Source organism: Crotalus tigris, unplaced genomic scaffold (genome assembly GCF_016545835.1).
Source record: "Crotalus tigris isolate CLP2741 ecotype Arizona unplaced genomic scaffold, ASM1654583v1 scf7180000018525.42219311030:4301911, whole genome shotgun sequence".
In the NCBI taxonomy this organism is placed as follows: Eukaryota; Metazoa; Chordata; class Lepidosauria; order Squamata; family Viperidae; genus Crotalus; species Crotalus tigris.
Window position 1 is genome coordinate 4148785 of NW_024097057.1, and position 27685 is coordinate 4176469.

General features: G+C 43.6%; 1 protein-coding gene across 3 annotated transcripts; it reads left to right on the forward strand.

Moving 5' to 3' along the window:
- Positions 1–616: 616 nt before the first annotated feature.
- Positions 617–26876, forward strand: SLC12A3 (solute carrier family 12 member 3). Of its 3 annotated transcripts, XM_039353838.1 has the most exons (27): positions 617–1206; positions 1301–1712; positions 2286–2432; positions 3250–3325; positions 3487–3582; positions 4866–5005; positions 5141–5251; positions 6241–6352; positions 6650–6780; positions 7127–7211; positions 7995–8149; positions 8766–8873; positions 9897–10020; positions 10551–10652; positions 11951–12106; positions 12192–12291; positions 12732–12843; positions 15292–15432; positions 16249–16355; positions 17262–17344; positions 18544–18612; positions 19113–19214; positions 19929–20040; positions 20244–20330; positions 21680–21815; positions 22989–23056; positions 25089–26872. In XM_039353838.1, exons 2-27 carry the CDS (start codon positions 1392–1394, stop codon positions 25225–25227), a joined length of 3120 nt encoding a protein of 1039 aa, XP_039209772.1. In that variant the 5' UTR covers positions 617–1206; positions 1301–1391; the 3' UTR covers positions 25228–26872. The 3 variants fall into 3 exon arrangements, with proteins under 3 accessions (XP_039209772.1, XP_039209773.1, XP_039209775.1); XM_039353839.1 differs by lacking the exon at positions 10551–10652 and having other exon boundaries at positions 617–1712; XM_039353841.1 differs by lacking the exons at positions 21680–21815; positions 22989–23056 and having other exon boundaries at positions 617–1712; positions 25089–26876.
- Positions 26877–27685: the final 809 nt, after the last annotated feature.

The window sequence follows — 27685 nt, forward strand, 5'->3', positions numbered from 1 at the left end:
TCAGCCCAATGCAGCATTTTGAATATTGGAAGTAGTTATTCCAGCAGGTTTTTTCAACTTTGAGCCAATATTTGTACGATGACATTTATAGCCATCCTTCCAGGGTCCAGTGGGGCTCTCAGTGTTATCCTCCCCGGAATTTTGTGAGGTTGCCTAGGACAGGGGTCCCCAACCCCTGCTCCGTGAACCAGTACCGGGCGGCGGCATGCCAGCAACCAGTCCAGACACAAACAAGCAAAGCCCCGTCTGTGAGATGCAGGCAGCACACAAAACCAAGAATCTCTAGCATCTCTAAACTTTGAAAATTACTACGTCATCCAAGAAGCTTCTTCAGCTTCAAATGAAAAGCTGAAAAAACACCTTTGGGACAATCCTGACCTGGAGGACTGAGAACTTCCATAGACTTTCAGTGACTTCCTTTACTACATGTCGTTCTTGACTTGCAACCGTTCATTTAGTGGCAGTTCAAAGCTACAATGCCACTGAAAAAAGTCACTTATAACCAGTGCTTTTTTAGTAAAAAAAAAAAAAAAAAAGTGCCGGAACTCACACACGTCATACAACCTGCCTTGCCTACCCTACAAGGTTCCATCCCAAAAAGGTGCCAGAACTCTGTTCTGGGCATTCTATGACAAAAAAAAGCCCTGCTAATGACCATTTTTCTCAGGATCACTGCAGCATCCCCATGGGTCACGTGATCAAAATTAAGAAGCTTGGCAACTGGCATGTACTTATAAGAGTTGAGGTGTCCCCAGGTCAAGGGATCATCTTTTGCAACCCTCTGACAAGCTAACTCCGTGGGGAAGCTGGATTCCTTTAACAACCCTGTTACTAACTTACCAGCTGCAGTGATTCACTTAACAACTGTGGCCAGACAGGTCCTACAATGGGGCAAAACTCACTTATCAACTGTCCTGCTTAGCAATGGAAATTTGGGGCTCGCCTGGGAACAAATAGAGTTTAGAGAAGGTCAGAGGCACATTAGACTAGTTCTCATAAAATAATCCACGAAGCGGTGCCCCAGTTCCTGTCCAGATATTGTCTGACCTAATTAGAAAATAAGGGAAGCTTAATGTCCCCAAACAAAATGAATCGCAGCGGAAGCCTTGTTTCAGCCTTCGATTTAGGTGGGGTTTTCATTGGCTTTTTTTCCTTAGGACTTAATACCAAATCCGTTATCACCGCCCTGATCTAGAACTGGAATTGGTGAGTGTGATATTCCTCCAGGCTGCTATTTTCAGCCACAAGCTCAGGAGTCCCTCAAACCAGTCTTTTATGCCAGCTTTTTCTGGTTTCATAGGTTATAAAAAGCCCACATGTCTGACCCACGGCGTTACAGACCCCAATCGGCACACACTCCCCTGGGATCTGTGATTTCAGGGTGAGTTGAGATGAAGAGGGGAAGGCATGAGATGGTGGAGCTGCCAGGGACCGAACGAGAAGACCAAGGCTGTCTGAATGGCCGCTTCACCATTAGCACCTTGATCGGCCCTGAAGGCACTGGCACCAACCACTACAGTCCAACGGGTGCTGCTCCCTACGACATCTCCCAAAGCAGCCACTGTACCCATAACAGCACCTTCTACATGCAGACCTTTGGCTACAACACTGTTGATGTTGTGCCCAATTATGAAAACTATGCCAACACCAAGATATCTAGTGAAATTAAGAATCCAAGACCAACACTTGCAGATCTGCACTCCTTTCTTAAGGTATATTCCAACTAATCCAGAGCCTTTATCCTCCCTTCCCCTTCCCTCCCCTCCCCTCCCCTCTTTCCCTTCTCTTCCCTTCCATTCTTCATCCTTTCCTTCATCCTTTTATTCCCCTTCTTTATCTTCTCCTTTCCTCCCCTTCTTCATCCTTCCTTCCCCTTCTTTTCCCTTCCATTCGTCATCCTTTTCTTTCTTCATCCTCTCCTTTCCTTCATCCTTTTATTCCCCTTCTTTATCTTCTCCTTTCCTCCCCTTCTTCGTCCTTCCTTCCCCTTCTTCTACCTTCCCTTCTCTCCCTTCCACTTCTTTGATATCCTTTACGATCATGACTGCTGCTGTTGTCTCTTCCCCGTGGAAGCTCTTCCTAAAATCGATGCTACTAATCTTCAGTCTCCTCCTGAGCCTGCTGTTGTGCTCTTTCTGTTTCAGAGTGAAGCCTTCCAAGGCAGAAACATCGAGAGAATTATCCTATTGTTCCTGATGCTTGGCACCCTCACATTCTCCAAAGTTCTATCAACCTAATATCCTTCCCCCTTAGAAACCATTCTCTCTGTCCGTATGTTTTCCCAGCAAGAAAATAGCCACCGGTACCCACAGAGATACGAAGCCCACAGAAGCAACAGCTTCTCAGAAGAAGCAGTGGAAGAAGAGGCTGCTAAGGAGAAAGAGAAGAATCAAGGAGAGCCCGTCCGATTTGGGTGGGTCAAAGGGGTGATGGTGAGTAGCTTTCACAGACTTAGCTAAAACTCACAGGATGCTTTCCAACCATCTCAAAATCTGGGCTATTGTTTCCACCACCCTGGACCAGCTTGGTCTCCTCTAAAGGACAACCAACACGTTCATGTACTGATCAGCAATCTTGCTAATTCTCATTATGTAATTTTAACAGGCCTAAAGCAGGGGTACAGGTTAGGCTTAAATCTACAAAGCCACAACATTAGCATTTCTTAAAGCCGTAAACCTCCTGCTGCAGAATGGAACTCAAGTACCCAAACAACCAAAGACGCACAACAGCACAGTGGAGAAATATCGCATTCATTTGTATAAATGTTAAGAATATTTGTGGGTAAATAGGTAGAATAGGATAATATAGATATGGTAATTTATGAGAGAGGTGCTGCTTGGGCATTTCCCCTACGCTGTATTTGAGAGGGATGAGAGGGGAGGAAGGTGAAGGGAGGAAGTAGGATGGTAAGAGGAGAAGGGGAGGGGAAGAGAGTAGTGAGGGGAGGAGAGAAAGAGGAGGGAAGTAGGGAAGGTATTAGAAAGGGTGGATGCAGCTTGGGGGGAATGAGCAAGCGGCACCTATGGTTATGGTTATGGTTATGAATTTATTTTATTTTGTAAAGTGAATTTTGTTGGATATGTTGGATAAATGGAAAAAAAAAATTATTAAAAAAAAAAGAATATTTGTACCGCAATCAGTTTCTAAAAAGAAAGGAAAAACCACAAAATAGATCCGCAGAGAGGCACAAGCAAACTGCCTTCCTTCCGTGGTCCTTCCCAATTACCGGTTGCTGCTTCTGCCTTTTAGATTCGTTGCATGCTTAACATCTGGGGAGTGATCCTGTATCTCCGGCTCCCTTGGATCACTGCGCAAGCAGGCATCGGTAAGTCCTGTCAAATTCATTTCCTGCTGGGCATGGCTGGCTGGGGGATTCTGGGAGACAAAGTCCACGTGTCTTCAATTTGCTAAGTTTGGAGAACTCCTGCTAAGAGGAAGCTGGGGCACCTCAGTTGATAACCGGAATAACTTCTTTTCATTTTGCAGCACTGACTTGGGTGATCATTCTGATGTCTGTGACCGTGACCACCATCACAGGATTATCCATTTCTGCCATCTCCACCAACGGCAAAGTCAAATCAGGTAGCAATTTACTCATCAGCCAAAGAGCAAGCGGAACCATCCGGGTGTGCATAGAATATATACTCCCAGATATTTGAACCACCCCTCTTTTTTAAGATAGATTTGTATTAAATCTATTAAATTAAATTTGTATTTCATTGTAAGATAAAAAGAAACAAAAGTTAGAGAACTGAGGGAAAGGGGGGGGGAGTAGTAACTTCTGACTTCAGGGCAGTAAAATACTCCTCCCCCCCAAAAAATTACAACCTCAACTTTTTACCTTACATTTCACAACATTTTAAGCCATATCTATAATAAAAAAATCATTCTAATTATCAAAACATAAATCACAATTTCATTTGTTCAGGTTTGAGCAAAAAAATAATAACCCAGTAGTGGTTTCCAAGTAGAAACAACGCTAGATAGGCTTTTCTTAAAAACTTCCAGTGATGGAACATTCAGAATGGAATAGGGCACAGGTCCCAAGCCCCGGTCCGTGGACCAGAACCGGTCCACAGCATGCCAGCAACCAAGCCGTGCAGACAAGCAAAGCCTCCATCTGTGGGTTGCAGGTAGCACGTAAAACCACGCACCCTCCGGTCCACGGAAAACCCTTTCTCCACGGAACCGGTCCCTGGTCTTACTTGGACAGGGGGTTGAAGACCTCCATGGTTCCTCCAACTCTGCTGTTCTGTTCTTGAGTTGATTCTAAGCTTATCAAAGAGAGATCCAGCCTAGAAATAAGGAGAGATTTCTGGATAGAACAATAAATCAGTGAAACGGCTTGCCTCCAGAAGTTGTGGGTGCTCCATCCCTGGAGGTTTTCAAGAAAAGATTGGACAGCCATTTGTCCAGATTGGTATAGGGTCTCCTGCTTGAGCAGGGGGTTGGACTAGAAGACCCCCCAGGCTTCCTTCCAACTCTGCTGTTCTGTTATTTAAAACAGTCAGCTTTGTCCTCTCTGCTAACTCCGTCACCTTTTAGCATCCACTCTTCCATTGAGGGAACTAATGACAACAGATGGGGAAAGGAGGGAGCCAGACACATCAGGGTAAGGGGTGGGGAGGTGAGATTAAATTTTAATTACTCAACCATCCTCATGTGAAGCTACCCCCGTTGAGTCTCCAAGCCATCTGGCAGAGCCACATCTTAAGGCCCTTGCGAAACATTAGGGGATACGATGTTCCAGAGGGCAAGAACTTTGATCTTGCATACTGGTGATTGCATGACCTCTGCAGATGCCATACACCAAATAAATAAATTTGAAAAGTGACTGTGCTGATTGCACTGTTCCCCTTTCTTAGGGGGGACTTATTTCCTCATTTCGAGAAGCCTTGGGCCAGAGTTGGGTGGCTCCATCGGTCTCATCTTCGCTTTTGCCAATGCCGTGGCCGTGGCCATGCATACCGTGGGCTTTGCAGAAACAGTGCGAGATCTTTTGCAGGTATGATGTGACCACAGTGAGAGGAACTGGTGGGAAGGGCGGTATGGAGAGATGCTTGCTTTGTTTGATTGGAGCATGTTTCCATTGATCCAGGAGATTGGCAGGTGACTGAGGGTGGGATTTTTCTCTCCAAAGGAATATCACTCAAGCATGGTAGACCCTACCAATGACATCCGCATCATTGGGGTTGTCACTGTGACAGTACTGCTTGGAGTATCCTTGGCGGGGATGGAGTGGGAAGCCAAGGTAAGTGTGTTATTGTGGGAAATGGGGAAGATGGAAGAGGAATTATTGTGTCTTTCCATGGTTTACACATCTCATAACTCTTGGCCATCATGACTGAGTGATGAGGAAGGTCAACTCCACTAAAATGGGATGGGATGTATGGATGTTCAACCTCTTTTAGAACCTCCTGCTGTCTCTCTTTTCTACTGCAGCTACAAATTGGGGAGAAGGAGCTTACTCTGAGTAGAAGTCTGAACTGAGATCTTGCAGAAAGCTTTTTAAAAATTGGTGGAGGGCAATATTTGCAGACTCAGTTTTCATGCTCTTCAGTTGTATTGGATAAAACTGGCAAACATCTAGATCGGGGTTCTCAACTTTGGCAATGTTAAGACTTGTGGACTTCAACTCCCAGAATTCCTCAGCAAAGTTGGCTGAGGAATTCTGGGAGTTGACGTCCACAAGTTTTAAAGTTGCCAAGGTTGAGAACCCCTGATCTAGATGTTCACAAATTGGAGAAGATTAGTAACAGAAGAGCAATTGATGGAGACTTTCACCCATTCTAATTTTAGAACAAAATTCCCATGTCCAAAACTAGAGCACCTGTTCCCTCTCCCCACCAGCTCTTTTCCATTTTGTGGAATCCTGAGTTAAATAAACCCAAGATAAGAAAGTCCTTTTGTCATGCTGGCTGAGGAGGATGGATGTTTAGAAATTAATAGAGATCAAGATGGGGAAAAAAAAGTTGTCACATTGGAAGGGAATGGCCAACATTTTTGAAGAATCCTCAAGTGGATGGGGAGAATGAGTGCTTTCATCAAACATATCTACATGGTCACTTAGGCTAGGCATGATGGGGTTTGTAGTCCAAATACCTAGAGGGAGTACTGAGTTGGGGGAAGGCAGCTGCCCATCTAAACTGGTCATGATGGACTTGGCTATATAAAGGAGACCAGATCTGGGAAGATTGATCTTCTAAACTCTTCAAACTATTGTTTGCTTGGTTTTGCAAGGCTCAAGTTCTCTTTTTCGTGGTGATCATGATTTCGTTCATTAACTACCTGGTGGGGACAGTTATTCCACCTAGTGAGGAGAAGCAGGCCAAAGGATTTTTCAGCTACCAAGGTGAGTTGAAGTCCACATTTACTTCTCAACCATAGCAACTTTAAGACACGTGGACCTCACCTCCCAGCGTTCCAGTGCTAGCCAGGGCTGAGAAACACCCCTTTAAAAGGAGTACAAGCAGGCACAACACAGGGCAGTCCCAAATAAATGGTGGAAGCTGTGCCCCTTCATTTTTTGTGTTCAAGAAGCAAGACTTTGATTGCATGGATTTGGTTGTCCCCTCTCCTTCCCTGCACTACCCTAAGTTCAAGCATCAGTTCATAAACCTGGACACTCCATTTTTTTTTTCTCCTTCAGCCAACATTTTTGCTCAGAACTTTGTTCCCAATTGGCGAGGGCCTGATGGCAACTTTTTTGGTTTGTTTTCCATCTTCTTCCCATCAGCCACTGGCATCTTGGCAGGAGCCAACATTTCAGGTGACTTGAAGGTAGGTTGGGTTGGCTGGGCCCACAGGGAGGAGAAGGGGTAGCTGGCCCTCTTGGAGTAACTGGTGTCATCTGTGCACCTCAATGTTTGCATGAAAACCCTTAGAAAATGTCAAGTATCCCCTGCCACCCTAACTGGTGGGGGTCTCCTAGGAATGAATGGAGCCCATTAATTAATTAGGGATGTCTCATTTTAGGAGAATTAAGGCTAATTTGCTTAATGACTATACCTGACTGCATCCTGCCAAGGATTTGCAATCTATGGATTAATTAGGATTAACCCCAGAATTAATATCAGACCAACCATCAGTCTGAGTTGTCAAATTGTCATTTGTTTCCCTTGGCCAGGATCCTGCTGTGGCAATTCCTAAAGGAACCCTCGTGGCTATTTTTTGGACAACAGTGTCATATCTGGTTCTTTCGGCTACAATTGGTATGTTTACAGATAGGTACAGTTACACACATTAGGACACAATTTGTGTGGCATGAACTCAGCATCACCACTTAGCACATAAATTATTTTGTAATTTTTTTTAAGCTCACCAGCAGGCAAGATGGGGCCAGAGACAGAGGGTGGGAGTAAGGCTATAAGGGGGTCTCCCTTTGGTTATGCTCCTAAGAGGAAACATGAGCAAAATCTAGAAGTGTTTACATACAGAGAGATGTTTTCAGATTGAATTCTAGACCAGAGGTCCCCAACCTTGATCACTTTATGACTTGTGGACTTCAACTCCCAGAATTCCTCAGCCAGCATGGTTGAAGTCCACAAGTCATAAAGTGGCCAGAGTTGGGGACCCCTGTTCTAGACTCTCAAAACGATGGAACAAGTGTGGACTTTTACATTTCAATCCAGTTGTTGCACCACGCACAACTGTGTCTTGCATTCAATGTTGTCTAATTATTGGTGATGTGAAAATTCTAATTCCCATCTCTTCCCCTCCCACGTGTTATGATCTCCCGAGGTTTTGGTTCTACAAACGTCTTTGAAAAAGCCAATAATGCTTCACAGCCTAAGGTCAGAGAGCAATCAGAGAAGATGATGGGAAATCCCAGAAATATTTCTTCCAGTGTCTTCTGCCTCTTTGGATTTTCAGTGCTGGCTGATGCGAAAGCACAATACACAAAGCTGCAGAGATCTTCCTAAAAGAGTTAGGGCCTCCATTGGAAACACAGAATGGAAAAGAAATAGGAGATTAACCTTGATGGCTCTTCCTAGGTTCGTGTGTTGTCCGTGATGCCTCTGGAAGCATTAATGATACTGTCCTCTCTGGTTCCATGGGTTGTGAAGGCATTGCTTGTGGCTATGGATGGAACTTCACAGAGTGTACACAGACCCATAGCTGTCAACATGGACTCATCAATTATTATCAGGTATAGAACTGTAAATTGTAGAGTGTAAGTCAAGGACTACCTGTATAATTATACACAAAGGTAGTGTCATGGTTCCAACAGACAGAGGCAAATAAAGCAGAATTCCGAGGCTTGGAAATTCCTCAAAGAACATGTTTATTAGGTGCAAAGTATCGGCACGATCAAAAGTGAAACCCAGTTTGAATATACAAGTAACAATTACCCAGTTACAAAAAATAATGTCCCACCCACAAAACTATGCAAGCAACTATGTTCCCCAATATGTTCATTTGGCGGGCTTTTTTATACAACGTTGTGGGAGCAGTAGATGATCTTGGTTCCCATGGGACAGAACATTATTTTGACTAGTGAAGCACCTGGGCAACCCCCCCCCATTCTATGTGGCAACCTAGAATGAGAAGAAAAATGGCTGTAGCCACGCACATTGTAGAGTTGACAGATAGTGTACTTGCTGATGGAAGGAAGACAAAATAAACCACCTTAGTCAGTAGGGACGTGCAAGGTTATTGAAGCACTAGTTTCTGTCTTCTCCAATGATAGGGGGAAAGAAGCTTCTATATTTGCATGCACAATCCATATTTCAGATCTAATTGTCTACCCTTTGCTTGTCCTGTAGACCATGAGCATGGTTTCTGGCTTCGCCCCTCTCATCACAGCTGGAATTTTTGGGGCCACCCTCTCTTCGGCTTTGGCATGCCTCGTCTCAGCCCCCAAAGTCTTCCAGGTGAGATGCATTATTGATCTGTCAAAGAAGACAATAAAACTCTCCCATCTTTGTCCAGTGTCAGGTTGCCATTTTGCCAGAGAATCCTAAAGCTGGAAGAGTTGAATGAGGCCACTAAGTTTCTATCATCCTCAATTATCCACCTTTGTCTTGGTGACTATAATGATAGGAGGTACAGTTCCATCTTTTGGGAGACATGAACTTGAAGAAGATGGACACAACTTTCTGGTCACTGCAGCCAAGTTTTCCAGAGTAAAAGTGAAAATGGTTCCAAGTCAGATTCACCTCTTGGTGTGTAGAAGAGCCACTACAATAACTGCATCTAAGAAGGATCTTGGCAACAGTACAGAAGTGATTTGACGGGATTCTTTTTCCCAGCAGCATTAGACTTCTGAGACTCACCCATCCAAATACTAACTCCAGTTGACTTTACTTAGCTTCTGAGATCAGCCATGATCATCGTAGTTGATGTAGTTTTCTGATGTGCCTTCTCAGAAGAGCAAGAAATCTGGTGCCTGGAATTTTGACATAGGAATACGACAAAATTGATACAGGGCCATCAAGGAAAAAAACAACAGGGAAAGAATAGTTTCAGTTCAATGTACATGTAGCGTCACATTAGATTAATTAATCAGTGGAACTGCTTGTCTCCAGAAATCGTGGGTGCTCCATCACTGGAGATTTTTAAGAGATTAGACAGTCACTTGTCTGAGATGGTATAGGTTCTCCAGGGGGCTGGAATAGAAAACCTCCAAGGGTCTGTTCTATTCTATTCTATTCTATTCTATTCTATTCTATTCTGTTCTATTCTATTCTAGGAATAGATTGCTCTGCTCAGGGGTTTTGTAAATAAATATTTCTAGAATGTGTGTCTCCTTTAGGAAGCTTATTGTTGCAGTCCTGAACAGTTGACAGCCAGCAAGAAAGGGTGGATTCAGGGCTTCCAAAAAAAGTCTTAATTGTTGTGGGAATCCATGTGCACTTGAGAAGTTGGCGTGAACTGTTGCTCTGTTCTCTCGACAGTGTCTTTGTAAGGATGAACTCTACCCGGCCATTGGCTTTTTTGGAAAGGGCTATGGAAGAAATAACGAACCCATCAGGGGTTACATGCTGACGTACCTCATCGCAGTGGGCTTCATTCTGATTGGTAAAATTTGCAAAGATTTTCTTCATACAAAGAATCTGGTCTTGCTCTGGGGGGATTTTGCTAATCAAAGAAGAGATATTGGTTCCTTTGACAGTTGCCTGAAATAAAATGTTTCATCCTCAAGCACAGTTCTCATAGTACTCTTTAGCAAGATTTATTGAGGGGGGAAAAAAAGGATGGAGTTCCAAGAATTATAGCTTCACTAAAGCTAACGTATCTGAAAATACAGTGGGCAAAGAGTTCTTTATTTTGTTCTAAAACTGAACCCATGAATTGCATCATTTCACTAATAATGCAGAAGCTTATAGATGGTTGTTTATTGATTCGGTTCGAGAACATTGATATAGGAAAAGAGCAGGCAGAGCCTGTAGGCAGAGTCAAGGGAGGACTCAGTCTAGAATCGTTATGTGTCTACACATGCTCCAAGTCCAGCCCCTCTTGAATTCCATTAATTCTTATATATCACCAATTTAGTATTGACACATTAGTTGATTAGATCTTTATGTACAGTCTTTCCACCATCTCTGTAGCGGAACTGAATGCCATCGCTCCCATCATCTCCAACTTCTTTCTGTGCTCCTATGCGCTCATCAATTTCAGCTGTTTCCATGCCTCCATTACCAACTCACCAGGTAAGGGCTTTTGTCACATGGCTTAGCAGCAAAGATAACTCACTCAAATTGGGTTTGAGAATTTCAGAAGTTTCCTTCCATGAAACATAAAGTCAGGGATGATCCTTCCTGAGTTTTTTTCTCTCTGCCTGTTGTGATGCTGAGGTCTCTGCCCTCTCTTATCTGATCATTCTTTCCCCACCATCTGAAGTCCTTCCCTCATACCATGACACATGCTGACCAATCATCCCCCTGCAACAGGAGTTTGTATTGAGTTGCGATGGCGCAGTGGTTAGATTGCAGTATTGCAGGTTGACTTTGCCCACTGCCTGGAGTTGGATCCTGACTGGCTCAAGGTTGACTCAGCCTTCCATCCTTCTGAGGTCGGTAAAATGAGGACCCAGATTGTTGAGAGCCATAGGCTGACTCTGTAAACTGCTTAGAGAGGGCTATAAAGTGGTATGTAAGTCTACGTGCTGTTGCTATTGTCTGTCCATCCATCCATCCATCCATCCATCCTGCACAGTGGTTAGAATGCAGTATTGCAGGCTAATTCTTCCCACTGCCTGGAGTTCAATCCTGACTGGATCAAAGTTGACTCAGTCTTCCATCCTTCCATGGTAGGTAAAATGAAGACCCAGATTGTTGGGGGCAATTATGCTGATTCTGTAAACTGCTTAGAGAGGGCTGAAAAGCGGTATGTAAATCTAAGTGCTATTGCTATTGCCCTTCCTTCCTTCCTTCCTTCCTTCCTTCCTTCCTTCCTTCCTTCCTTCCTTCCTTCCTTCCTTCCCATCCATCCATCCATCCATCCATCCTATGCAATGGTTAGAATGCAATATTGCAGGCTAATTCTGCTGACTGCCAGGGGTTTGATGTTGACCGGCTCAAAGTTGACTCAGCCTTCCATCCTTCTGAGGTTGGTAAAATGAGGACCCCGATTGTTGGGGATGATATGCTGACTCTGTAAACCGCTTAAAGAGGGGTTTAAAGCACTATGAAGTGGTATATAAGTCTAAGTCAGTGGTTCTCAACCTGTGGGTCGGGACCCCATTTGGGGTCGAACGACCATTTCACGGGGGTCGCCAAACAAGGCTGTCTGCCATTTTTCCCCCTTTTCTTTGGCCATGCCCCTGGCACCCGGTGATGTATAAGTGGTTGGGGGTCACCACAACATGGGGAACTGTATTATGGGGTCACGGCATTAGAAAGGTTGAGAACCACTGGTCTAAGTGCTATTGCTATTTACAGTATTTGAAGAGTTGTTCAAAAGTGCATTATGAATGGTCTCATATCTAGTTATTTTTTTCCCCTTTCAGGTTGGAGACCCTCCTTCAGGTATTATAGCAAGTGGGCAGCCCTGTTTGGGGCCATTTTTTCTGTCGTTATCATGTTCCTGCTAACTTGGTGGGCTGCTCTCATTGCTATTGGGATTGTGGTGTTCTTGCTCGGATACGTTCTCTACAAGAAGCCTGGTACGTAGCTCATATTTCTTTTTTTTACAAATTAAAATACTGCTCAATAAAACAATGAATTGAACTGAGGTAACTTTTTTTCCAGGAGTAAACTGGGGGTCCTCTGTTCAAGCTGGTTCCTACAACATGGCCCTAAATTATTCTGTGAGTCTCAATGAGGTGGATGACCATATTAAAAATTACAGGTAAGATTTTGTAAGCCACTGGGTTTCAGTTGGACACTCTATCCGAGCAATGTCCAGGTGCCATGTAGGTGTATCTCCCCTGATCAGCAAAAGTTTACCAAAATCAGATTTCTCCTCCAAGAATCTTCGTGCTTGGCAGAAATTCCAAACGCCATTTCCCCCCGTCCATTTTGTGTGTATGATTTGCCTATGGTTCAATCCATCGTAACAGATAAGTTCGGATGCAACTACGCAAAGGAGGACAAAGGAAGAGCAAAGGGGGGTTTGATGGATCTCTGCCCTGCGCTTTAGCCATGAAAACCTGGGCATTTGTGCACCTTTGATAGCCGCTTGTTGTGATTGTCCTTCTTTTGCCCTTTCTGGAATCCAACAGAAGTCTTAGGAGTGGGCTGGTTCCAGGCAAATAGTGAAGTAGTGATGTCTCCTTGTTCTATCTTCAGGCCTCAATGCCTCGTCCTGACTGGTCCTCCTAATTTCCGCCCAGCACTAGTCGATTTTGTAGGCACTTTTACAAAAAAATTGAGTTTGATGATCTGCGGGAATGTGTTGATCGTGAGTATTTGTTCCTACCATGTAACTAAGAATTTGCAGCCATCTGCTATCTTTAACTACCTAATTTCCATTGTCTACCCACCTATGTCTGTCTGTCTGTCTGTCTGCTTCTCTCTCTCTCTCTCTCTCTCTCTCTCTCTCTCTCTCTCTCTCTCTCTCTCTCTCTCTCTCTCTCTCTCTCTCTCTTTCTCTCTCTCTCATAAAGGAGATTATTTGTAGCTCAGAATTAAAATGAGGAGTCCTTGGTGCTTTCTTGCATATGTTTCATTACCCAATCTGACAGTTAATCAGCAGGTCTGTCTGTCCATCTGTCCATCTATTTTAATGATCTCCATTCTTAAAGATGATTGCACTAGATCGTAAGAGAAACAGAGCACTACAGCATCTCCTTTTTTTAGCTGGATTCCCAATTCATCTGGAGAAGTCCAGACTAGAGGGACCCCAACACCGCCAAAGCCTCAAACTAGTGACTCCCATGATGGAAGGGTTATGGCCCTTGCTTTCCTCCAACTCTATGTTGACTCACGAGGAAAGGAAACCTCAGCCTTAGCTGGGACACAACGCTCCCTCTGCTAAGGACCTGAAATGGAACTGCAGCCTTCAGCCCAGCAGGTTTTAAATAACAAAAAAACAGCTTCTAAAGGCTGGCAGGAGTCAGCAGCTTCGGTGGCTTACCTCCAAGTGAGATCTTTTGCTATCCAAACGGCAGCTTGCTAGCCAACACTAAATCATCCCCTCCAGCATTTATACCTTCAGATGTCAAAAATCGAGAGGAGCCCGGCTGTGAAAATGTCTGCCTTTTAACCAAGTTTGTCTGGGAAAGTGCTATGAGAACTTCAGATCTGGCGCAACAATAGATTAACACAGCTGTCCTTCTACCATATCATCAAATATATAGCCCTAAGTGCTTCCCTTTGGCTTCCAGGTTTACTGCAGAGGTTAAGAGGAACACACAGGGATTGCTGTGAAGTGTGGATAACGCCTGGCACTTGGCTTTCAACATTTGTTCTTCTGGAACAATCCCCAGCTAATTAAGCAAGAATAAATGAATGAATGACTGCTAGATTGGATTTCACCTGCCGTTTAATTGCCAGGATAAAAATAGAAGAAGAGAAAACACAATTTTGATAGGACATTCTGCTCTGGAGATGTTCCACCATTAATCAATCTCTCTTTTCTTTCCTTCTTGGAAAGGACAATTTCAGTAGGTAAACGTTCGATTCCTTTACATAATTAGGCCAACAAAGGGCTTTTTTTAAAAAAAAAATCAAGTAGCTAAGAGGGGCTTATAAATCTTAGTTTCACAGGAAAAATAATCTAAGCGTGGAACTCTTCCTTTTCTAGGGCGATAGAAATTAAAAGCTGCCTTTTTGTAGAAGAAAAATATATTTCTCCAATTTGCTTAATTTCAGAATTATATGGCCCTCTTTCTTGTGCAATAAAAAAGCAGACACCTACTAAGCCACCACTAAACCTATCATGGGTAACTATTAAACAAGCTTAGCATGCTGTACTATCTTTTTAAGCATGTTGTATGAACAAAGCCCATGAGACATGGATTCTTGCTCTTGGCCTCAGTGCTCAGGGTTCGTAGATTGTATCAAGCCATGGTTTGTTTAATTAGTTATTGCCTATGTCACAACTTACTGATTGAATTGGCGGTTTACAGACTAGAATTACTGGGTTGAAGCAAAACACTAAACCAAATTCAAACCACATCAGCTTTACATTAAATGCTGAGCTTAGTAGTAGCCCCTAACAAGCCTTGGCTGTTTTCTGACAACTAAACTGGGTTTTGAAACCATGAAATTAATAGTCGAACTCTACCTATATACATAAATAATAGGGGTCAGTTGTGTGTTTGCAGTCACTATCTTGGCTTTTTGACCCTGCAATTGCAGGGGGTCCTGTATAAATCACATTTCAATAGAAAATAATATATAGAGCACTGATGATGTTACCTAGCTGGGTAATGAAATGTCTGCAAGAAAACCACCAAGCTTGTAGAGCACCAAGGACTCACAGTCCTTTTATTATTTTCTTCTTCTTCTTCTTCTTCTTCTTCTTCTTCTTCTTCTTCTTCTTCTTCTTCTTCTTCTTCTTCTTCTTCTTCTTCTTCTTCTTCTTCTTCTTCTTCTTCTTCTTCTTCCTTCTTCTTCTTCTTCTTCTTCTTCTTCTTCTTCTTCTTCTTCTTCTTCTTCTTCTTCTTCTTCTTCTTCTTCTTCTTCTTCTCCTCCTCCTCCTCCTCCTCCTCCTCCTCCTCCTCCTCCTCCTCCTCCTCCTCCTCCTCCTTTCTGAAAACCCCACCAATAGTAGCACTGATGATATTACCTAGCTGGGTAATGAAATGTCTGCAAGAAAACCACCAAGCTGAGAGATCACTGAGAATTCCACATTTCTTCCAGCCTTCCTGTAGTTGTGACTCCTTCCTGTGCTTCTTTCTGATAGGGGCCCTGCAGACCGGCAAATGCTGAAGTGGGACTTGCTTCCAAAGGCCATATCAAGTGGCTGATCAAGAGAAAAATCAAGGCTTTCTACACAGGCATCTCAGCAGAGGACCTGAGAACTGGAGCACAAGTCCTTATGCAGGTAAAATCAAGCTTGGGGTCTTGAGATGCTGATCACACCCAGGGCCCCCTGATCTGCAATGATTCTTTGCGTGAGGAAACTCTTATGTGCTTTTGATAAAAACATTGTGGGCGCAGTTTCGGCATGATGCATCCGGCCTGTGGGCCGTCAGTTTGACACCCCTGATCTATACTAATTCTTGGGTCTTCCTTGCGTGCTTTGCACTACCGGCTAAGCTACCTTATTATTATTTGTTCTTCGTTTAAAGTTATTATACCAATGAAAGAGAATATTTGCAGCTCAGCGTTGAAATGAGGGGTCCTTGGTGCTCTCTGAGCTTGCTCGTTTTCTTGCAGACATTTCATTACCCTACCTAGTAACATCATCAGTGCTAGTAAGGAGTGGGGTTTGCCAGGAGGAGGAGGAGAAGGAGGAGAACTATGGGGTCCTTGGTGCTCTCTGAGCTTGCTTGTTTTCTTGCAGACATCACCAAGGACCCCATAGTTCTCCTCCTCCTCCTCCTCCTCCTCCTCCTCCTCCTCCTCCTCCTCCTCCTCCTCCTCCTCCTTCTCTCTGCATACCCCACTCCTTACTAGCACTAATGATGTTACCTAGTTAGGGTAATGAAACGTCTGCAAGAAAACAAGCAAACTCAGAGAACACCAAGGACCCCACAGTTTTCCTCCTCCTCCTCCTCCTCCTTTTCAATTGAGGTCCAATGAAAACCGTAATTTTCTCCTAGCCTATGAATAGAGAGTAAAGTGAGCAGAAAGGGTTGGTAACAATGAGTGCGGAAAATATTTTTACCCTAAAAATCCACTTATTTCTTTGACAAAGGCTTCAGGTCTTGGCAGAATGAAACCCAACATTCTTGTGCTTGGATATAAGAAGAACTGGCAGGCAGCACATCCCCAGACAGTGGAAGAATATATCGGAATCCTGCAGTGAGTACCACTGGCTTGTTGTCTTTTAAGCCAGGGGTCCCCAACCCCCGGTCCGTGGTCCGGCACTAGGCATTGCCTACAAGCGAAGCATCCCATCCGCAGGATGCAGGCAGCACACAAAACCACGCACCCTCCAGTCCACGGAAAAACCTCTCTCCACGGAACCGGTCCCTGGTGCCCAAAAGGCTGGGGACTTCTGTTTTAAGCTATAGTTCCCATATCCAGTCTTCTTCAGAGATCTTGAAATGCAAAGTGGTCTTCAGGAAAATGTTATTAATCAGTTGCAGCTATCTTCAGTTGCATTCTCCCTATCTTGATGACTTGGTGAAGTAATGCAGGTGGTCCTCTACTTACAACTTAGTGACAAATTCAAAGTTACTACAGCACTCCCAAAAAAGTGACTTTTATGACCATGGTCACGTGATCAAAATTCAGACACTTGGCAAACCGACTCATATTTATGACGGTTGCAGTGTCCCTGGGTCATAGGATCACCTTTTGTAACTTTCCGACAAGCAAAGTCAATCTCATCTCCCTGGGGTCACTGCACCCGTCGTAAATATGAATCAGTGGCCAAGCGTCTGAATTTTGATCAAGTGACCATGGGGACACCGCAATAGTTGTACGTGTGAAACACAGTACAGTCATAAGTCGCATTTTTCAGTGCCGTTGTAACTTTGAACGGTCACTGAATGAACTGTTGTAAGTTGAGGTCTACCTGTATTTAAAAAAAAAAAATCACACCCTTGTAGTAAAAAAGGAGTAGGATGCGCTTAAGAGTGCCTTCCTTAGAGGAAAAGATGTAGGGACAGACATACTCACTCATTCCATGCTGTCCTAGGTGGGTAAACCTCTGAAAGTCTCCCTCGTGCTGACATTGAGCATGCATTTTTGTTCCCATTCCAGCAATGCTTTTGACTTCAAATACGGAGTGTGCGTAATGCGTGTGAAGGAGGGACTCAATATTTCTCGGATCATGCAGGCTCACAGTGAGTTTCACTAGCACACTTCTTCAGGGATTGTGCAGGGAAACAGGCTTGAGCTGATTCAGTTGCAGGGGGAGGGAAATATCTTAGAAAGAGGCCCTTTTACGACTCTATTTGTTTTCATTTTTATCCTGCTTTAATAAGAGAAATTGCTTTCAAAGGACTTGTGTCAAATGACTCTCTTTTCAAACCAGCGGAGTACCTTGCATACTAATTTGAGCAAAGGCAACGGTGTCGCACATGTTTGTTTGTTTGTTTGTTTGGTTGGTTGGTTTTTTTTTAAGGCAGAATGTCAATTGCAAAGCCCCAGACTCCATCCTGACTTTTTTTGTAAATGTCCTATTTGGAAAATAAAGATAATGCAGGAAGACGATGCTTTGCTTTATAGCCAGTTTTTACTTTTTTACTTTTGAATGTAAAAAGTCGTATGGGGCAGAAATCCTGCTGGGCACGAAAGGAAGCGTTCTTGACCACCCGGCCCTTGGGGGAAACCTGACATTAAGCCATCATGTGGTTCGTATGTTTTGTGTAAATCTGCCACTGCGATTGTTTGGAAACCACAGATAAACAAGCTGAGGTTTGCTAAATGCATTCGTCAACTCTGTGTAGTGGTGCTTGTAGCTGGATTAGCACACTGCATGTTGAGCCCTAGGAACAACACTTAGAATTACTTAAGAGTGATTTCCTTTATTGTTCGTCACCTACAGACAAAATCTTGCCAGATTGAAGTAATTACTTGCATCACTATAGATATTTTTATATGTCTGCCTGCCTGCCTGCCTGCCTGCCTTCCTCTCAGTCTATTAAATGTCTATGTTGCCTATGTCACCGAGGAGACTTTGGACTGGATAGGGAGGAGCTGTTTTAACCTCTTCCTGTCTACCAGACATTCCAAGCTCCGCTGCCTCTTTGCTCTCTGGAATATAGCCACTCCCTCCTGGAAATCCAGACTCCATTCCACCACACTGCAGTAAACTAAACGACACTTAGTTTAACTTAGTGATAAAATTGCAGTAGACTGGGTTTACACATCCCACCGAGCCACAAATTTACATAAATACAATGGCTAGATTCACTCAGTACCTTATGCCTAGATAAAGTAACCCTCATTATGACTTGATGTACCTCGTAAATGCAGACAACTGTTCATTGTTCAGAATGTCACGGATTTATCTTGCTTATTGTCTCCTTTCTGTCCCCAGTTAATCCAGTTTTTGATCCAGCAGATATTCCTCAGAAGAACAGTGAAGTACCTGCCGTAATGGACACATGTCAGTTCTAAGAAGCTTCTTGACCGGGTTACTGATCAAATCCATTTTCTGGGTTTCTGCTTTCGCTTTGATATATTCACACAGGAATTAGGAAGGGGGAAATTAGAACAAGGGAAATGCCCCCAGGGCCATCTGTGCTCACTCCTGCTGACCGATGCCTGGGAAAACGGTCGCTTATCACCTTTTTGATTCAAAGTTCTCATAACATCTTCGCGCTGGTGGTTGGGTCCTGATGGACTAGGGCACTGGGGTGGGGCTGACAAAACGGGACTTTTAGCTCGGTGCTTTTAGGTGGGAGCTTTAGATTCTGCCTTCTGACTCTGCAATCACTTCCTCTCAGTAAAAAATCCTCTTTGAAACAGCTTGTTTCCTGAGTTGTGCTTTCCTGGGGGAATAGCTGAGGCAGGTCCTTACTCCTCTCCTCTCCTCCCCCCTCCCTTCCTCCCCTCCTCTCCTAATTCCCTTCCCCCTTCCCCTTCCCCTTCTTTCCCCCTTCCTAGTGGATCCTGATGCCTTGGTGGCAGAACAACAGGCGAGTACCATTTTCCAGATGGATCAAGGCAAGAAAACTATTGACATCTACTGGCTGTTTGACGATGGAGGTAAGGCTGGCTCCTCCTTCCCGCGCAGGGCTCGAGAAGGGAGCAAGGCTTGGTGCTGCTAAATGGAGTCTCTCTCAGCTCTGGAGGTCTTAGCAGGGATTCCAAAAAGTTGGAATTTAGTAGAAGGACCCAGCCAGTGTTTTGGATCATCCGGGCGACTGATTTTCAACAGCCTAAATTCTGATTTCCTCTTCCCAAAATGCTAGCAGTGGCATTGTTTTATTCCAGGAAGTGGTCTCAGAACCATCATTCAGCCCCCTTACTGAAGCTAATGTGAGGTTCCAAGAACTCATCATCTTATGTTGGCTTGAATTTTTGGAAGGAATGGTTGGACTAGAAGACCTCTGACGTCCCTTCCATCTACATTAGCAATAGCAATAGCACTTAGACTTATATACCGCTCCACAGTACTTTACAGCCCTTTCTGAGTGGTTTATAGAGTCAGCCTATTGCCCCCCCCCCCAACAATCTGGTTCCTCATTTTACCAGCCTCGGAAGGATGGAAAGCTGAGTCAACCTGGAGCTGGTGAGACTCGAACTGCCAAACTGCTGGCAGCCGGCAATCAGCAGACGTAGCCTGCAGTTCTGCGTTCTAACCTCTGCGCCACCACAGCTTTTATCCCGTGTCCTATGTTCTGACTAGGCTATAAATGCAATTGTGAGAAGAAGGAGGTGTGGGTTCTTCAGATTCCTCTGTGGTTTTTCCACCCCCAGGGCTGACTCTTCTCATCCCTTATCTCCTTGGTCGCAAAAAGAGGTGGGGGACATGCAAGATCCGAGTGTTTGTCAGTGGGCAGATCAACCGAATGGACGAGGAGCGGAAGGCGTAAGTTCCACCTGCAGGATTCAGGGCTGCTGTGTTCCAAAATAATAACAACAACAACAACAATAATAATAATAATAATAATGATAATGATAATAATAATACACCATTTATATAGAGAAATGGAGCGTCAAAACAGTAAAATATATGACAAAGACTATTGGAATTCCTTTTTTCCACTTCTTAATCTTCTTTTTCTTTCTTAGGATTGTCTCTTTATTAAGCAAGTTTCGGCTTGGATTTAATGAGGTTCACGTCCTTCCAGATCTTAATCAGAAGCCCCAACCTGAACAGTAAAGCAATATTACACTCTTATTATTATTGCAATTAAAATGATTAATGATGCATTAATTTATTGACCAATACCACAGCATCCAAATATAACATTTATTATACTGGCTAAAAATGCATTTATATAAATTACACAGTTGTTAAGTGAATCATCTGGTCATTAAATGAATCCAGCTTTTAACATTTTGCTTGTCTGAAGCAAATTGGTTGCAGTTGGGGTTCACATGAACCCAGCATGCTGCAACTGTTGTAAAATCTACTACTACTACTACTACTACTACTGATGATGATGATAATAATAATAATAATAATAATAATAATAATAATAATAATAATAATAATACAGTTGGAAGGGACCTTGGAGGTCATCTAGTCCAACCCCCTGCGCAGGCAGGAAACCCTATATCATTTCAGACAAATGGCTGTCCAGTCTCTTCTTAAAGACTTCCAGTGTTGGAGCAATCACAGCTTCTGGAGGCAGGTGGTTCCACTGGTTAATTGTCCTGTCAGAAAATGCCAGTTGCCAAATGCCTGAATTCTGATCATGCTATGATTGTTGTAAGTGTGAGGAGCAGTTGTAAGTCACTTTTCTCAGTGTAGCTGTAAATTTTGAATGATCGCTAAATGTATGGCTGTAAGTAGAGGACTACCTGTACTATTGTAGGAGATAGAGGAGGAGGAGATAAATTTGATCTGAAGTATGAAAAAATATTGTCAACACTGGAGCCCCTCAATCATTCTCATATTAGTCCACGTCTCATATTAGTCCAAAGACCAGCAAAAAATTCTTATTCTTCCCAACTTTCCCATGGTTCTTCAGCGGGTGAATCAAAGTGAGGCTAACATCTATGGGGCCATTTGTGAAAAGGGTGTGCTCCCCAGCATTTGCTATCCAGAGGGTCCGCCTTAGGGCTATTAGACTTGGTTGCAAAGATTCAGAAAATTAACCAGTGAAGAAACCAAACCCCTGATAGTTTTTGGTGTTTCTGTATGACTGTAGGAGAAAGGATGGCAGAACTTGGGGGTAGAGAAAAAAGGAGGATCAGCCTAGAATCCCTACGTAGCTACAAGAGAAACACCCTTTGAGTGCCATTAACCCTTATCTAAATCTAAGCAGGTACATTGACCTTTATTTGAGAAGATTCCTGTGCGTGGGCTTTTAGCAGTGAATCCGTTTCATTGAAGCTTCGTGTGTGGATCTGGTCTTTCACGCCTCACAATACAGTAGCTAAGGGTTAGTTCTTAAAATTGGCCAGGCTCCTTTCTCTAAGCAGGTGTCCCCTTTCGGCTAAGACCAGGGCACGGAAGAATTTGGTTCCTTAACGGAAATTCATGGTGGTTTTATTCCTAGCGTGAAGAGATTTGATGACTTAATTGCTCCGTTCAGACTGAACGATGATTTCAAAGATGACGCTGTGGTGAACGAGCTGCGACGTGGCTGCCCATGGAAAATTTCCGATGAAGAGGTTGCAAAAAACAAAGCTAAGGTTAGGATGACCTAGCCTGGGGTGGATTTCAGACATCAGGAGAAGAAGAGGGGGAAGCAGGGAGACGGAGGGCATCCCTCTTTCATCTGTTTATAACTCCAGGTCTTTGAATCTGACACCTTGGGTCAACCTGGCTAACTTCTCGGGGAAATTTAGAGTTCCTTTTACATTCTGCTTGAAGTTGTTTTCAAGCCTACTCCCTTATGGGAAGAATAAGAGTGCTATTCCAGTGTTGCTCTGGAAATTCAACAGCCATTCTACCCCAGATTTGAACTGAATCAGCTTTCCAAACGGAACTGAAAATCCAGATCAAATGATTGAAATTGACCCCCTTTTCTCAAGTCTGTTGGGATCAGACTGAAGAATCAAAGGGGCTGGATTTGATGCATCAAGCTGAAACTATGAATTGACTTTGATTTTTGAAATGGATCAGAGTCACCAATGTATTCCTGGTTATTGGTGGAAGCAGAGGGGTTGGGAAAAGGGATGGGCATGGGCATCATGAGGTCAGAATACAAACCCTGCGACTTAATTCATATGGACCCAAACTCTTGGGACCACTGTGGGCTCTGAACCTCTGCCCGGGCATACTACAAGCCTTTGTCCTTGTGATCCTGGTCAATCAGGCCTGGCATTGTTGGAATTCAAGATGGAACCGCTGTGTTTCAATCTTCTTGTGATTTTTATGGAGGCACCTAATTGGCTGCTCTGTGCACAGAATGCAAGATTTGAATTTTGGTCTGATCTTGCCATGTTCTTCTTAGATTTTATAGAGAACCTCCCATCTCATTAGCAGCATACTTTTTCCAGGGCCATTTGCTGGGGGCTATAGCAGGGAGTGGCTTGTTATCTGGGTTTCCCAAAAAAACCCTTTGGGTTTCTTTATATTTATTTATCTGGTGGAACCACCAACTGAAGGAGATAATGTCCCAATAAGGTGGCTTGAAAGATATTCCAACTTAGAGTCCATTCAAAGGAGGAAACTTTGAGATGAAACCGTTAAGTCTATATCTGCTGTTTCCCAAGAGAAGAAAGACAATCTGACAAAGATTCTTCTAAACTGGTAGTCAACAATAAAGAAATTTACTTGATCCATTGTCAGAGCTGTTCTCATTGCTTGCCTCTGACCCTTTATATCTACTTGTGCTGAACTTTTTCTACTTTCTATTTTAGTCACTTCGACAAGTGAGAATGAATGAAATTTTGCTGGATTACTCTCGGGATGCTGCCCTTATTTTCATGTAAGTAAGAGCAGTCATAAACAATCATTAGGAGTTGCTAGGGGTGGTATCTTTGTAGAAAAAGCTGTTGGAAGAGTGTGCTGGCTTAGTCTGGAAGTTGAGTCATGCAACTGGGGTGTGTGTGTGTGTGTGTGTGTGTGTGTGTGTGTGTGTGAGAGTGAGTTTGAGATATTTCGCTGCCCATTCAAGCAGCTTCTTCAGTCTGAACAAGTTAACCATTCCATTCGCCATGACTCAATTTCCAGACAATTCTACCAGGATGACTGAGAATCTTCACTGACATATTGCCGTGCACTTTGGAGAAGAAACCCTGAGACTCTGGAAAGGGTGCAGGGAAGAGTAACAAAGATGATTTGGAAACTGGAATCTAAAACATACGAAGAACGATGACAGGAGTTGGGTATGTCTAGTCCAGGAGTAGGCAACCTTGGCTCTTTTATGACTCGTGGACTTCAACTCCCAGAATTCCTGAGCCAGCATGGCTCAGCTTGGAAACCTCTCTCTTTCCCCTCAGCATGGCTGGCTCAGGAATTCTGGGAATTGAAGTCTATGAGTCATAATAGTCTAGTCTAATGAAAAGAAGGAGTAGGGGTGACACGATAGCAGTGTTCCAATATTTGAGGGGCTTCTACACAGATGAGGGGGCCAAACTATTTTCCAAAGCACCAAAAGGCAAGATGAGAAACAATGGATGGAAACTAACCAAGGAGAGAAACAACCTAGAACTAAGGAGAAATTTCCTAATGGTGAGAGCAATCAACCAATGGAACGACTTGCCTCCAGACGTTGTGGGTGCTCCATCACTGGAGGCTTTCAAAAAGAGATTGGACAATCATTTATCTAAAATGGTATAGGGTCTCCTGCCTTGAGCAGGGGGTTGGACTAGAACACCTCCAAGGTCCTTTCCAACTCTATTATTCCATGTTCTGTGTTCTATGGTGCAGAAATACCCCTAAGATTTTTAGGAATTGGCAAATTCCAATGACTCTTTGCCTATTCCTCCAACCAACTTGTTCAGACTGAAGAAGCTGCTTGGATGGGCAGTGAAACATCGCAAACCTACAAACAATAAATCCAGTCACCATGATTCAACTTCCAGATGAGTCTACCTGGATGACTGAGGACCTTCATTGACATGTGTTGGCTTAGCTTTCTCTTCTTTAGTCTCTGGCGTTATGGCTCTCTCTTGCCCTGCCCCATACATCCCATTTTTTAAGCTCTGCAGATGTCACAGCAGCACTGCTTGGAATAATTAATTCCAAAGAAAATGGAATAAACATTCAAAAGAATCATAAGAGATTAGAGAAGTGGCCACAGAAAGCAAACGCAATGACAATTAATGCCCGGATATGCAAAATCCTTCATTGGGGAAAACGAAATTTGAAGAAACCTATGCAATGTGGAGATCAGGCCTAAAAGCAATACATGTGAGTAGGATCTGAGAATTATAGTTAATTACAAGCTGAAGATGAGTGAGTAGAGAGAGATGGCGTAGCAGTTAGAGTGCAGTACTGCAGGCCACTTTAGCTGACTGTGTTCAGCAGGTCAGCGGTTCAAATCTCACTGGCTCAAGGTTGACTCAGCCTTCCATCTTTACCGAGGTAGGTAAAACGAGGACCCAGATTGTTGGGGGCAATGTAAATATATATATACATTGCTTACTGGTGTACACCGCTTAGAGAGTGCTTGCACTTAAAGCGGTATATAAGTCTCATAAATAAATAAATAAAATAAATGGCTGCTAAAATACCAAGGGAAGACTGCACCAATATACATAGTTTCTAAATACCCAAAGTCACGTTCATTGTGTCTGTGACACTATCTAACCATCTCCTCCTCTGCCGCCCCTTCTCCTTTTGCCTTCCATCTTTCCCAACATCAGAGACTTTTCCAAGGACTTCTCTCTTCTCATTTGGTGGCCAAAGCATTTAAGCTTCAGCTTCTGGATCTGTCCTTCCAAAGAACAGCCAAGGTTGTTGTAGACAAATACAAACTTGTTTTCTTTTTCTCCTGTTCCTTGTCACCTTTTCAGAACTATGCCAGTTGGCCGGAAGGGATGTCCCAGTAGCCTGTACATGGCTTGGCTGGAGACTCTCTCGCAAGATCTGAGGTCTCCCGTGATCCTGATCAGAGGCAACCAGGAAAATGTCTTGACTTTTTACTGTCAGTAGGACCTTTTTATTGTCAGCCGGAAGAAGGAAATTCTGAACTGATCCTGTTTTGCTGATGAGCTATCAAGAGGCTCCATTGCAGGGATGAAGGCCAAGAATAAAAGACTGGAAAACAAATTTTGTTGGATTGTAAGAATCCTCTTCTTCAGAACTGTTAATGTTGTAATATTGGGTTTGTTCCTTGTGCTGAATCATAATTTGTTTAATCATGGTTGGAAAAATAAGCCGCAATTGGTGGGGGCTCACACAATGTGCCATGTCATCAATTCTGAATGGTATATTTGCTAGTGTCCCCAAGCAACCTAGGACAATGGCTACATTTGAGTGAATTTCATTTGCATTGACACTTAATTGAAATTGAACATACAGTAGCTGGAAACTAAATATATTAGTGAAGAATTTCAGACCCCATTGATATCTGTTCACAAGCACTGCACATTCATCTTGAATTCTGCATTAACCCACTTCCTGGATTCTTGTACTACACTGAATCATAAACTAATTGAATGAACTGGGCTCAACCCACCTGGTAAGCCACCCAAGAAATAATAAAAATTGAAATTCACCAAAGTTAGCCTATTATATGCATACAGCAGTTAGTTTTTGATCTGACTTTTTAAGTTCGTGGTGCTTAAAAATGACTATTGATACCAATTTTTAGAAATCAAAGGAGGTCAAATCAGGGTTTCTGAACCTCCACAATTAGAATAGAATAGAACAGAATAGAGCTGGAAGGGATCTTGGAGGTCATCTAGTCCAGCGCCCTGCTCGAGCAGGAGAACCTATACCATTTCAGACAGGTGACTGTCTAGTCTCTTCTTAAAAACTTCCAGTGACGGAGTGCCCACAATTTCTGAAGACAAGCTGTTCCACTGGTTAATTGTCCTCACTGTTAGCACCCCTCTACATTACGCTAATACACCAGAAGACTTCTAGTGCAGTGTGTGAACCCAGCCACTGCATCATATTGGACCGAGCAAGTTCCGACATTTCTGGTAGATGGAGCAATCTCTTTCACACATTAAGCATTGCCTCTGTCCTAGAACCCAACTGAATGTAGCTTATATTATTATTATTATTATTATTATTATTATTATTATTATTATTATTATTATTTTGCATTAGTTGCAGTTCCTGAATAAGTCAGCAGGGGACAGCAGGTCCTAGAAGTTTAATATATTTTGACCAGGAATTCAGCAATTCAGGTGTCTCTCCAATGTTAGCAGATGGTGCATTTCCAGCCTTGCTATATGCAGTAGACAATATACATAGCAAATTAATGGAACCCCAACAGACCAGGTCTAAATATCTTGGGGTGCAGTTCCAGGCTTTCTTATCTTGGAGGACACACATCTTTTATTAAAATGGAGCATGCAGGCTGCTTGTGTGTCACGTCCGATGCATGGGTACGTCGTCCGCACTGGTTGTGATGGCGCTGCTTGGCTTGTGGCACTGCTCAGCTTGTGATTAGTCATGTTATTGCGCGCTGAGTGCTTACTGAAGGCGGGGACCATTATGTTTCGTTACACAACTGACATGTGTGGGTGTGTGTACAGTGATTGACTCCGTGCAAAAGGTTCTCTTGCCGCCCCCACCCAACCCTCACAGAGCACCCTTCTCCTCCTGCCCATCGTCCCATCCGCCAGAGACCCCTGGATCTCCCCCAACCCTGCCCGGCCCCCACAGGCCTCTCTTCCCTACGTGCAACATCGAGGTGGCCACGCCCACCATGGCCATGCCCACCCAATGGCCACACCCACCCAGTGGGCCACGCCCACCCAGCACCCGACAATAAGTGGGGTTTGGGCTGCAGTTTGGGCACTCGGTCTCTAAAAGGCTCACCATCACTGTGTTAGCTTATCAGTTGGTGGAAGAAAAGGTTGGCAAAAAAAACGTTGCTTTTAGCGGCAAGTGACCAGTTGGTGTTAAGTTTCTTGATGGTTAAATTCCAACATGTGGAACCTGGCTTCTGTACAAAGCTGACTTTTCATCCTGAGTTTATATTTTGTTTATTTATTTTAAAACATTTATATAGCTGCCCATCGTCTAACCAGCTCTGGGAGGTCTCCCAATCAAAGTTAAAACATACAAAATCATATTGCAACCACAGAACTAAACAGCTCAAAACATTAAAAACAGCAAAGGCATGGTGCCTGCTCAAGCTTCTAATGTGCAATTTATCAATCTTATCCCAGCATTGAGGGAATAAACTTCTGTTTTGGCTTTTTGCCAGCATAGAAATACAGCTGCAGAGACACACAGAGGGAGACTTTCTTGCTTCCACCATGACTCTTTTCAGCTGGCTGCTTGTTCTTTTCCTCCTATTCTTCTGGTTCTGGAAGAGCAGACGTCCCACAGGCTTTCCCACTGGGCCATGGAGGCTGCCTCTGCTTGGGAATCTGCTTATGTTCAATATAAGGGACCCTCTGAAGGGCTTGGATCAGATAAGGCTCCTTAA